This window comes from Homarus americanus, unplaced genomic scaffold, assembly GCF_018991925.1.
Source record: "Homarus americanus isolate GMGI-L3 unplaced genomic scaffold, GMGI_Hamer_2.0 scaffold57980, whole genome shotgun sequence".
Lineage (NCBI taxonomy): Eukaryota > Metazoa > Arthropoda > Malacostraca > Decapoda > Nephropidae > Homarus > Homarus americanus.
Genome location: NW_024716703.1, coordinates 21726394 through 21739360, shown reverse-complemented (window position 1 = coordinate 21739360; position 12967 = coordinate 21726394). Strand labels below are relative to the sequence as shown.

The following is a 12967-nucleotide window of genomic DNA, read 5'->3' as shown; positions in this document are numbered from 1 at the left end:
GGGAGAGAAAGGGAGGATGGAAAAGTGAGAAAGAGGAAGCGAGAAATGGAAGAAAATCAAATATGAAAGATAATATATGGAATAAAAATTGAAAGTTAACAGTTATGACAAAGATTCATGAAAACTACAGTAATTAAGATAAAGTGTAAGACATGAGGTAAACACAGAATACCTGAGAGAATAAATAAATATATGTTTATTATTGTAATAACTATGGTACTCGTACCTGACCAGCAACCATTGTGTCTTTAAACAAGTGACGTCATTGGTGTCCCAAAACAGTTATGTCATTTGGGACGCAACTTGGTCTACACTTTGTTCTGTTCTCTTCCTTGTTAACACCTTCTTCCGCCTCTCCTAACAGTCACACCTTTGTTACTGTTAGTATTATGTATTGTGTTGTCCCTCCATAAATGTGTTGCTTACTGTTGTGTGTTTGTGTTGCAGGAGACGACGAGGTGATGAGGTTCGTGGGCAACGACACCCACGACGAGCACTTCAAGCTGGTCCTCCACGACTCGTCTGGTTCACTGCTGGTCGGCGGGAGGTGAGTAATGTCTTACTTCATCCGCTGTAGCTGCTGGGCGTGTTTCCCTGTGGTTATCAGCATATACTTGGATCACGCGCACCTACAGTGATTTACTTGCATATATATATATATATATATATATATATATATATATATATATATATATATATATATATATATATATATATATATACATACCATGGGCAAAGTAAGGCAGGAGCAGCGTGATATAATACCAAGACATAAACATATATAGCTATTATTGGCTATTAAATGTGACAAATGAGTAAAGTTGGACAATAAATTACCTGGACCTCCACGGCTCCGTAATCTGTTATACTTTTCTTACTTTTTATTACAGGAACGTGATATATAACATCAGCGTGAGCGACCTCCAGGAGCAGAACGTGAGTAATACTCGTATCTCGAACGTTCCCAGTGAATGTTTCTAATATTCACAATGTTAGGCAAATATTCACAGCTGAAATTTATTTTTTCTTGTTTTTTTTTGGGGGGGGATTTTCAGGTTTTCTTACCGGAAGGAGACATGTTGTTTTTGTCGGGTCCATGTTGCTGTTGGTATTTGTAGACATAATAAGCACATGAATGTACTCGCATTCAAGGATGGCCGGCTCTTGGGCCACTTAGGAGTGAATAGGTGTAGAAGCTGTTGTCAACACAACAACTGCACCCTATACGTTAACGAGTTGCAATATCCAGTGTCAAGGAATAAACCGAGAAAACCGGACAACTCGCTAACTGCACTGGCTAACCATTACCCTGAAACATGATCAACAAATCGATTAACATTCAGGTTCCCAGTTACTGCTGGATAAGCAGAGGCAAATGGCATAAAAAAAAACTTGTCCTCAGACACAGCTTCCAGTGCAATTTAAAAAAAAAATTGAGGGTGTTCTTGGGGAGCTTCTCACCACTGAGCTGTCTTTAACATTCTATGACCCGTCCTGGTGCCCGAGGCGTCAGGATCTCCCCCAGCCTATCATGCTTCGTGAATGCTCGTAATATCGACGCGAGTTGTAAAATTACTGCTCATAATAATGCCAACTCTCTCATTGGTATTCATGGTAATGACCTATGTCTGCGTTTGATGTCATCATGGGTTGTAAGGTCAGTTGTTGCCTTTCATCCACCGCCACGAGTGCTTGTAATGACCTCCGCTCTATCATCACTGCTCGTCGTAACTTGAGCTATATCATCACTGCTCATAAGACCCCCAAGTATCTCGCAAATCCTCGTAATAACACCAGGAGCCCCATTGGTGTTCATGAGGACATCAGGTGCTAGACAGGGTTTACGATAACACCTCATGCCTCACAAATACTAGCGTAATGTAGTTCCAGGTGTCATACAGTTGTTCGTAATGATGCTGGTTATTTCACAAGTGCTCATAATGACACCACCAATGACACCAGGTGCTAATAATGACACCATGGAACCAATATATATTAAAAGGCGATAGATCAGTGCACTCCGCCCCTCTGCCGTATCATGAGGAAAATATGAGTTAAAAAAAGCCAAAGCATTAGATCATTATTATGTTCAAATTTCAGCTTCAGAGATAAAAAAAAATGTCCGAGATATCGCCCGGACAAACATACAAACAGCGTATTCACTGATTACCTCACTTTCGGAAGCCATATTCTCAGGGCACGCACTTGGGGGCGGGAGAGGACGGTATACCATGACCCCAGATGACCACAAGTGATGACAATAAACCCAAGTGAATCATCGGTGCTTATTATGACACCAAATGATCTTCGCCGACTAGTTTTACATTTGTATTATACTGTTTTGACAAGTCATGGCGGTCATCATGTAAAGGTCATATCATAATTCTATGTTGTTGCGAAATTTTTTACACAAAAGTTATGGCCATTTGGTACTTAACTTCCAGTGCAAATGATGACCCCAGTGAATCGTAGGTGCTTATCACGACACCAGGTGCATTAAATGATCCTAGGTGACTAATAGGTACTCCAAATGACCCTAGGTGTTCATTGTGATTTACAGGTGCTCATAATGACCCAGATATCCATCATAACTCCCAGGTGTTCATAATGACGCCAAGTGATTCACAGGTACACATAGTGACTCCTCTTAAGCCTGTGACCACAAGTAGTCTTATATTTCTCACTGGAATGATTTCATATTGGTCGTGGTTAATGACGCCATCTCAAGGCCCATGTTAGTACATCAGTAGATATTGTGACGGCAACTAGTCCTACAGTTTGTTATTGTATATGTTATTAAAAGACCCAATCTCTTCGCGTCATCATCATCATCATCATCATCATCATCATCATCATCATCATCATCATCATCATCATCATCATCATCATACACTCTACTAAAGCCTACCTCCAATACCTCCTGTTAAAGAAAACTTGTGGACCTGTGGAGTAGAACTTTGAACCTCTCGAAAAATATATGATTTATATCGTGTATGGAGAAGCTATTGGTTGACTGAGAGACGACCACTACTTGCTGTCTTAACAATACCAACACTAGTCTTGGGTAATAGTGATATAATAACAGTCATTTATTAATACTTTTGACGTTCTTCGGGTTGTAATTATTGGTGGTGCGTTCTACAGGTAAAGTACGTGGTGTTAGTAGTGGTTTAAGTCTACAGGTGAAGTACGTGGTGTTAGTAGTGGTTTAAGTCTACAGGTGAAGTACGTGGTATGCTAATGAGTGTGACGGTTGGAGCTGTGGAGAGGTTGTTGATGATGATAGTGGATGGAATGGTGATAGTGGTCGAGGTGATGGTTATAGTGGTGGGGATGATGGCAATTGTGGTAATGGTAGTGTGATGATAGTAGTGGTTGGGGTGATGTTAGTGGTGGTGTTATTGGTCGGGTTGGTGGTGTTATTGGTCGGGTTGGTGGTGTTATTGGTCGGGTTGGTGGTGATATTGGTCGGGTTGGTGGTGTTATTGGTCGGGTTGGTGGTGTTATTGGTCGGGTTGGTGGTGTTATTGGTCGGGTTGGTGGTGTTATTGGTCGGGTTGGTGGTGTTATTGGTCGGGTTGGTGGTGTTATTGGTCGGGGATGTGGTGACGGTGTTGTTGTTGTTAGTGGTCCTACTGGTGGTTGAGGGATATACAGTAGACCATTAAAGGTGTGGCCCCCCGTGGTGGCCCGGCTCCCAGGCGTGGGTGAGCAGGAGCAGCAGGCTGATAGTGGTACTGGTGGGTTATGTTGGTGAGCAGCATGGGTGGTAAGAACATAAGAAAATAGGGAGTCTGCAATAGGCCGGTTGGTCTGTGCATGGCAGCTCCTGTCGAGAGTTACTACCACTCTCTATCATCCATGAATCTATCTAGCCTCCTTTTAAAACTTTCTAGCGTTCCAGCACTTACTACAAAGTTGCTAAGCTTGTTCCACTCATCCACAACCCTATTTGTGAACCAGTTCCTTCCTATCTCCCTCCTAAACCTAAACTTATCCAACTTAAATCCGTTGCTACGAGTCCTATCCTGCTCGGATATTATAAGAACTTTATATATATTCCTTTATTCATTGATTCCTTTCACCCACATAAATACTTCTATCATATTTCCCCGCACTCTTCGTCTTTCTAACGAATGCAAGTTTAGTTTCTTTAACCTTTCTTGATATGGAAGGTTTCTAAGTCCCGGAATCATTTTCGCCATTCTTCGCTGCAGCAACTCCAGTGAATTGATATCCATTCTATAATAAGGGCACCAGAACTGAACAGCTTAATCGAGGTACGGCCTGACAGCGCAAGATATACGGTAGTTGCAATAAGACCTCTGCACTCTTATTACTTAATCTTCTAGATATAAAACCTAAAACTCTGTTTGCCTTATTTCGAACATTAACACACCGTTTTCTAGGCCGTAGGTCCAGGCTTACAAGTACGCTTAAGTCTCTTTCACAAGTAGACTTCTCTAGGTTGATGTTGTTAAGGCTGTATACATTGACAGTATTTGTTCTTCCAATATTAAGTACGCTGCACTGGCTGGTGTTGAATTTCATTTGCCATTTTTTCTGACCACTCCTGCAGTTTATTTAAATCCTCCTGTAGTGCATTTGCATCCTGCCCTGGGCGGCCTGCACTGATGGTGATGGTGGCAGTGGGCGGCCGTCACTGTTTTTGGTGGTGGGCGGCTGGCACTGATGATGGTGGTGGTGGCACTGATGGTGGTGGGCGGCCGACACTTCCGTATGTGGTAATTGATTGAGGAAATTATCAGGAAATGGGAGAGTCTTAGCAGCGGTAATGATGCCATGAGGGAGTAGGACCACCTCAGCCAGCGCTCATTATGTCCTTTAATTCTACTCTGGGGAGGCGGTCCACTACACCCACCTTACCTTATCCTTCCCTAACTCTACCTTATCTCACCTAACCTCACCTCAAGCCCAGATCATAATACCACCAGTGACAAATATTTGGGCAGTGTTTGGTTTTATTCCGCGTGTCACAGAAAAATACACTTTTACTGCATCAGTTACATTCCTTAGTCACGATGCAATCTTTTTATTTGTAAACGTATTTTAGTTTTATTATGGTGTAATTAATAATTTATTCAATTTTAATTTTCTTTCGTTTATTTTGAAGCATATCATTTTCACTTATTATATTTTACTTCATATCTTGGTGGGTGGTGGTGGTGGTGGGCAGGGTGGAAGATTTGGCTGTTGATGGTGGTAGTGGGCAAGATCGATGACTTAGGGTGATGGTGGTAGTGGCACAGGAGGAAGATGTCTGAGTGGTGGGGAGGGAGGAGGAGGAGGAGGGGGGGGGGGGTGACACAGTCTTTCAAGAAGTTTTGACTTGAGAACGCTACATTTGTCTCGACGAGGAGGCCATTTTTAAAGGGAGTCTTTGTGTGTGTTTGGGTTGTTCTCTTGGTCCACATTGTTAAAGAGATCCACTCGTTAAATATTGATCGTAACTGAAGATGTAAGAATGTACTTAACTGCTTCTTATATTTGAGATCCTTACCTTAATTAGATTAGTTCACTTAGCGCCAGGTAAGAGAGACAGAATTAAAGCAGACTATTTTGACGAAGATCATATTCCTTGATGTTGTTCGGTAATAAATTAGTGTCAGTATAATTTTAATGGTATTTTGGGGGACTTGTTGTTTGTCTTTTAGAATAAGTCGAGCAGTTTGGTTCATACATGCATCATCAGCTACGAGGATTATCTGAGTTACCAACCTTCGTCATCACCATCTTCACTTTCTTTCCTTCATCCCTCTCTCTCCACCTTCCTCCACCTCTCCACCCTCTCTCCATTTTCCTCCCCCTCTCCAACTTCCTTCCCCTCTCCACTTTCCTCCTTCGCTCTCTACTTTCCTCCCTCCCTCTCCACCAACCTCCCTCCTTCTCCATCACTACCCCTCTCCACCTTCCTCCCCTCTCTACTTTCCTCTCCTTCTCCACTTTCCTCCCTCTCCACTTTCCTCCCTCCCTTTTCACCTCCTGTAATCACTGTCGGCATTTTCAACCCAGAATAACCGGTTAGGCAGCGAGTGAGTCATTTTCCTTCTCCTATCATTGAGTTCACCATCATCACCATCATCATCATCATCATCATTATCATCATCATCATCATCATCATCATCATCACCACCACCACCATTATCACCGTCATTATTATCATCATCTTTGTCACTGTTATCTCTCGCATTCTTCGCTGGGCGTCTCACTAATGATTTATGAATAATGATCAAAGTTACACAGTTAATTGTCACCCTTCGCGTTGTCTCCTCCTCCATCACCACCCTCGTCTCCACCACCCTCGTCTCCACCACCACCACCACCCTCGTCTCCACCACCCTCGTCTCCACCACCACCACCACCACCCTCGTCTCCACCACCACCCTCACGTGTCATAAAACAGTGTCAGTTTTGGCACCATGAGGATGACCTCTCACTTCGTCCCAGCTTCCATAAGTGTGTCATGGCAAGTGTGAAGGGGAAAGACAGACGTTGGTGAGTGCTCTTACTGGCGCTGTTATCTTGGCAAAGGTTAATGGTGCTCATGGTGATGGTGCAGCGTGAAGAGTGGGTAGTGATGATGATGGTGATGTCAGAATATACAGGGCCTTGGTATTAATGGTGATAAGGGCAGTGTGAGGGACATTGGTGATAGTGATGGTGATAAAGGCAGTGTGAGGGAGATTGGTGATAGTGATGGTGATAAGGGCAGTGTGAGGGACATTGGTGATAGTGATGGTGATAAGGGCAGTGTGAGGAACATTGGTGATAGTGATGGTGATAAAGGCAGTGTGAGGGACATTGGTGATAGTGATGGTGATAAGGGCAGTGTGAGGAACATTGGTGATAGTGATGGTGATAAAGGCAGTGTGAGGGACAATGGTGATAGTGATGGTGATAAAGGCAGTGTGAGGGACAATGGTGATAGTGATGGTGATAAAGGCAGTGTGAGGGACAATGGTGATAGTGATGGTGATAAGGCAGTCATGAGGGCGGTTGGTAAGTGTTGATAAAAGTCTTGGGGATATCGGTGATAAGTGGTAATTGATAAAGGCAGTGTGAAGAACATTGGTGATAGTGATGAAGGGTGTGAGGCCAATGGTGATATTGATGGTGAATGAAGCAGGGGACAATGGTGATAGTGATGATTGATAAAAGGCGGTGTGAGGACAATGGTGATAGTGATGATAAAGGCAATTGGCGGACAATGGTGATAGTGATGGTGATAAAGGCAGTGTGAGGACATTGGTGATGGTGATGATGATAAGGCGATTAACCAATGGTGATAGTGATGATGACAAAGGCGGTGTGAGGACATTGGTGATGGTGATAGTCGATAAAAAGTGGTGTGAGACAATGGTGATAGTGATGGTGATAAAGGCGGTAGAGAACATTGAAATAGTGATGGTGATAAAAGGCAGTGTGAGGACAATGGTGAAGTGGTGATAAGTGGCAGTGGTGGTGATAAAGGCAGTGTGAGGTTAATGGTATTGGTGATGGTGATAAAGGCAGTGTGAGGACGTGGTGATGATGATGGGGATAAGAGCAGTGTGAGGACAATGGTGATAGTGATGATGAAGGCAGTGTGAGGGACAATGGTGATGGTGATGAAGGCAGTGTGAGGGACAATGGTGATAGTGATGGTGATGAAGGCAGTGTGAGGGACATTGGTGATAGTGATGTTGATAAGGGCAGTGTGAGGGACATTGGTGATAGTGATGGTGATAAAGGCAGTGTGAGGGACATTGGTGATAGTGATGGTGATAAAGGCAGTGTGAGGGACATTGGTGATAGTGATGGTGATAAAGGCAGTGTGAGGGACATTGGTGATAGTGATGGTGATAAAGGCAGTGTGAGGGACATTGGTGATAGTGATGGTGATAAAGGCAGTGTGAGGGACAATGGTGATAGTGATGGTGATGAAGGCAGTGTGAGGGACAATGGTGATAGTGAAATTCTATGCCGTTGTAGAGGGCTGATGGGTCTACAGTCAACTCTTATCTACGTAATGGACTCCTCTTATTCAGCCTTCTCTCTCCTTACCCTCCCTTTCCTTCCTCTTTTCTCTCACTTCTCTTCATCCCCCCCTCCTCCTTGCTCTCTCCCTTCCTTTCCTTTTTTCCACTCTTCTTCCTCTCTACCTTCCTCTTTTTCCATCCTTTCCCTCCCCTTTTCTTGCCTTTTATTCCTCTTGCCCTACCCTTTGCTTCCATATTCCCTCTCTTTCCATAATTTTCCATCCTTTCCCTCTCTTCCTTCCATGTTCTCATCCCTTTTATCTTTCCCTCTTTCCTTCCACCTCCTTCTATTCCTTCCCCCCTTCCTTTACCCCTCGCTCCTTTTTCCCCATTTTCAGTATTTGTATCTTCTTCCTATCACTATTTACCGCCATCATCACCATTAACACCGTTATCGTATTCCTCCTCTTATCTTTTCCATCTTTACATCTTCCTCTAAGAGGTTCTTCCAGCGTCTTGGAAATTGCTAGCAGGAATCAACCCTACCCCCCCCTCTTCCTTCCCCTCCCCATTTCCTCTATCCTCCCCATTCCCCCTCTCCATGTCGGTGAGTGAGCAAGGTGTGGTGGTGGTGGGCAGGTGTTAGTGGTGGAGCAGGTGTTGCTGGTGATGGTGGGCAAAGGTGTTGTACGTGATAGTGAGCAGGTGTTGTACTGGTGGCAGTGATGGTGGTGGAGTGTGCTGGTGGTGGTGTTGGAGCCAGGTGTGCTGGTGGTGGTGATGGTGGGCAGGTGTGGTACAGTGGTGTGATGGTGAGCAGGTGTGGTGGTGGTGGTGGTGATGATGGTGGGCAAGGTGTGGTACTGGTGGTGGTCAGTGGTGGGCAGGTTTGTGTTGCTGGTGGTGGTGATGGTGGGCAGGTGTTGGTGGTGATGTGGTCGTGGTAAAGTGTGATGGTAGTCGTGGTAGAGGTGGTGATAGTACAGTCGTGGTAGTGATGGTGGTCGTGGTAGGTAGTGATGGTACCTGGACTTGTTAGTGCAGTAATATCATGAAGCACCACGTCTTCGTCACCTTTTCTTCCCTCTTTCACAATGTCGTCCTCTTTCTCCCATCGTATCCTCCTTGGTCTTTATATGTATCTCTATTGATTCTCCTCCCTCTTCTCGCTTCTCTACCACCTTCTCCCCACCCTTCTCCCCACACCACCCCTTCTCCCCACCACCCAACCACCTCTTCTCCCAACCTCCCAACCACCTTCTCCCTCTCCTTTCTTCTCCCTCCTCCTTTCTTCTCCCTCCCCTCTTTCTTCTCCTCCTCCCTTTCTCCCCACCTCGCCTCCCCTCTCAACCCTTTGCACCGCCGGGTTATTCAGGTTTCACTTGGTGTCACCCTTCCCTGTAAGTGGGTCTTATCCACCCCACCCCATCCCTCCCATTTCCTCCCAATCCTCCCCGCCCCACTCCTCTCCTCACTCATCCCTTCCCATCCCCACCCCTTCATAACTCATCCCCACCATCCCATCCCATCCATCCCATCCCACCCCATCCTTCGTCTTCTGTCAAACCTGGTTATCTTTATTCCGAAATGTAGGACTCCCTGTGTGGTATCTCCTGCCCTGTATGTTGAGACGTTCTCCTTGTGTATCTCCTATCCTGTATAGTGTTGACACGTCCTCCTATATGTGTCCTAGGCTACCCAGTATAGTGGCGTGGCGTCCTCCTTGTATTCGTGGGTCGTGGGGAGGGGGGTGTCCTTGGTTCAGCTCCCTGGGATTAATAACTAGTGAGAGAGTGGCCGCCACGTCCTATGTAATCTGGTTTTAATATTTGTGTGGCAAGTGGTGCATGTTCGTTCGTCAGGGCGGCGATATTGCCAGGGTCCAGCCGCCTGCTCCTGACATTCCTCAACCCATGGTAATAATCCTTTTGTGCTCTCTCTCTCTCTCTCTCTCTCTCTCTCTCTCTCCCTGCTTGATGTCCCTCCCTTGTGTGCTTATTCTCCCTCCCCTCCCTGTCTTCTCTTTCTCCCTCCTCTCCCTGTTTCTCCTCACTTTCCCTGGTTCTCCTCCCTCTTTTCCTTCCTCTCCCGACTTATCTTTCCTCTCCCTGCTTATCCTCCTCTTCCTTGCTTATCGTATCTCTGGCTCACCTCCTTCTCTCATGCGCCTCTCCTTCCTCTTCTCCCACCTTTCCTCCTCTTCCTCCTTTGTACCCTTTTCCTACCTGCTCCTCTCACCTCTCTCTACTGCTTTCACTCTTTTTCCCCTTTCGGCTTACTGTATTCTCTCCTTCGTAATGTTTCCTTCCTCTTTCCTGTTTCTCGTTTACTTCCATTCCTTTCCCCCTCTTCTTTCTCCATTTCAACTCTTCTCATATTTTCCACCTCACTACCTTTTTCTTCTATTCCCTTATTTCCTTCTCATATCTCATATCTTCTCTTATTTCCTGTCATATCTTATCTCCATTCTTCCCTTCCTTCATGTCATTTATTTATACTTTTATTTTCTGTGTCTCCTTATTTCTTCTTTCTTCCCTCATTTCATTGTGTTATCACCTCACTTCTCTACCAACACCATAAGACGAGTGACGACTCTTCCTTTCCGCAGCCATTAGGGAGAAACGCCGAGACGTAGTGGGCCATCCAGCTGAGGGGGTCCTGAGGGATCCTGAAGGAGTCCTGGGAGTCCTAAGGGGTTCTTGGGGGGGTCCTGAGGGGGTTCTGAGGGAGTCCTAGGGGGTGAGATGGGTATTCAAGGTGGTAGCTTTGATAAGTTCCGTCTTGAGTGTGTGTCATATGTCGAGTGGAAGTGGATCCGCTGCTGCCTCGTTTTCCTGACCGCGGACAAGAACAGTCTGGTGTATCAGAGGATTACTGGTAGTGCTAGTTTGGAGTCTTGTCCCACATATTGGATAGAAAGACTTCAGTTTATTTTATTATTATTATTAGTAGTAGTAGTAGTAGTATTGTTGTTGTTATTAATCTTTTATGGGGGGAATCCAGGCAGTTTTAAGAGTATATTTTCTTCTTTCTTACTTTGCCTCCATAATTTTTTTTTATGCCAGTGAAAGAAACACCATTTGAAAGGTTTTGTGAGATGTCTGAACTAACATTCTCCCTGAAATTTGTAGTTTTAAATGTACAGTCGCTGAAACAACTATCTGTGCATACTTTGTGGGAAACAATATGAGACCAAGGACGATAAATTTGGGTATATGAGGGCTGTCACTAGTCACTCGTACAATTTTGGAGCATATCGACCCCCACCTGTACAGATAATTGTTTTAGCTACTGTACGTACGCAGATTTTCGTTCCATGATAGTTTGCCTTGGGAGGTCTACAGCTTACAGATGCCCTCGATTTGTATAACTGAACAAGAACTGTCTCGTCTTCACCAGCGGAGTAGTAGTAGTAGTAGTAGTAGTAGTAGTACTGTAGTAGTAGTATTGTGCTTATATTTCTCCTGCCTGAGTATAGCTGTAAGGGCCTGCTAAAAGGATCATCAGTAGCGAAGGTTGACTCGTGTTGCACTACTGAGCTCTGCCTCCTAAGGGTAAGACACTGAAGGAGACCCGCCCAGCTCTCAAAAAGAGATTATGAGGATTGGATTGTCATTGAATTTCTCAGAGAAGGCGCGGCGTTGGTTGAGGTGTAGGTAAATGCTCTCTCTCCGGCCCCAGTACCCCTAACCCCTCCCCATGCTTTATTCCCCGAGACGACTATTTTAGGGTCATATGGTGTTACCCTGATCCGTTCCTCTGTACACACGACCGTCCGTCCTCACGTACAAGCTGACATTTCTCCAATGTATTAAGCTATACAGTCAAAAAGTTTCTAACACAGGCATGTATAATGCACGAGGGCATATGACTATTTAATATTTTTAACCTTAGTTAACTTTTAGAGTAACCTTTGCGTTCAGGTTTATTTCTGAAGTTAACTTTTATGGTCATTTTGCAGAGTGGGGCGTCCTGTCCGCTGGCAACAGTTTCTATTTTATCTGTAAATTTATTTTCAGTAAAATAACACGAACGACGGGCAACGAACTGCTTACACAAACTCTCAAACATGAAAGCATTGACCAAGAAAGATCAGAATGTACGAGATGTAGACACAAATTGAAAGGAACGGTTGAATCCATCATCATTACACGACTCCTTCCCCTGTCATTGCGCGTGGAAATACTCTTTCACTGCCAGTCTCACTCCTATTACTTCTGCAGAGTTTAGGTTCTTTACGTATAGTGACAGTGTACAAGGAGAGGGTAAAAGGTGACCCCCCCCCCCCTTCCACACTAAGTGCAACACGACATTCACATCACGGAGACCTTCATAAGGTATCATGACGGGTGGAAACACTGTATATAATTGACAAAGCAAAAATACGACAAGCCAAGCGCAGTGTTAGTATTTCACTAGAGCGCCCTGACGTCTAAAAGAAATCCCGGCATCGTTGTTGTAAAAATTCCCAGAAGTAAAAGTGGTGGATAAGAATTTAATCGTGTGCCGGGAAGTATAGTAGAGGGTGTGTGTGGGTCTCCAGCTCGTGAATTCGGGGAGGAGAGGGCGAATAAGAGCATCAGGGGCGGCAACCAGGGAATCCTCAGCCCAACATAAGTCTTGCAGGTAATTCCAGTCTTACTACATATTCATAGCAAGAAAATAGAAAAGCGTGTCCTAGGTGAGAGAATTAAAAAAGAAGCAACAGTGGCGGGGGTGTTTGTGGAACAGTCGCCACCGGGGAACTGTTCAGCTCGCCCTCAGATTTTTATGCAAACTACCAGATAAATAAATATAACCGGGAAGATTAACATCGTAGACGAGGTTTCCACTAGAGGATAATAGTATACTCCAGCTGCCTAGGGTATATTGTCTCGCTGCAGTATATTACCAGTCTTCTACAGGAAGCAGTCCCACTAGCCAACCGCCCACGCAAAAGCTACCGGGAGTATGTGGTAAGGTCGGGGACTCTCGCTGAATGAAATTTG

At 44.9% G+C, this 12967-nt stretch overlaps 1 protein-coding gene across 3 annotated transcripts in view; it reads left to right on the top strand.

Annotated features, from left to right (window-relative positions):
* Window positions 1-398: 398 nt before the first annotated feature.
* The window catches only part of LOC121858333 (semaphorin-1A-like), a 103041-nt gene continuing 90472 nt past the window's right edge, over window positions 399-12967 (top strand). For all 3 annotated transcript variants that reach the window (XM_042354720.1, XM_042354719.1, XM_042354721.1), the window contains exons 1-2: window positions 399-547; window positions 891-936. In XM_042354720.1, the coding sequence (XP_042210654.1) occupies window positions 414-547; window positions 891-936 (180 nt within the window). In that variant the 5' untranslated portion in view covers window positions 399-413. The remainder of the gene's footprint in view (window positions 548-890; window positions 937-12967) is intronic.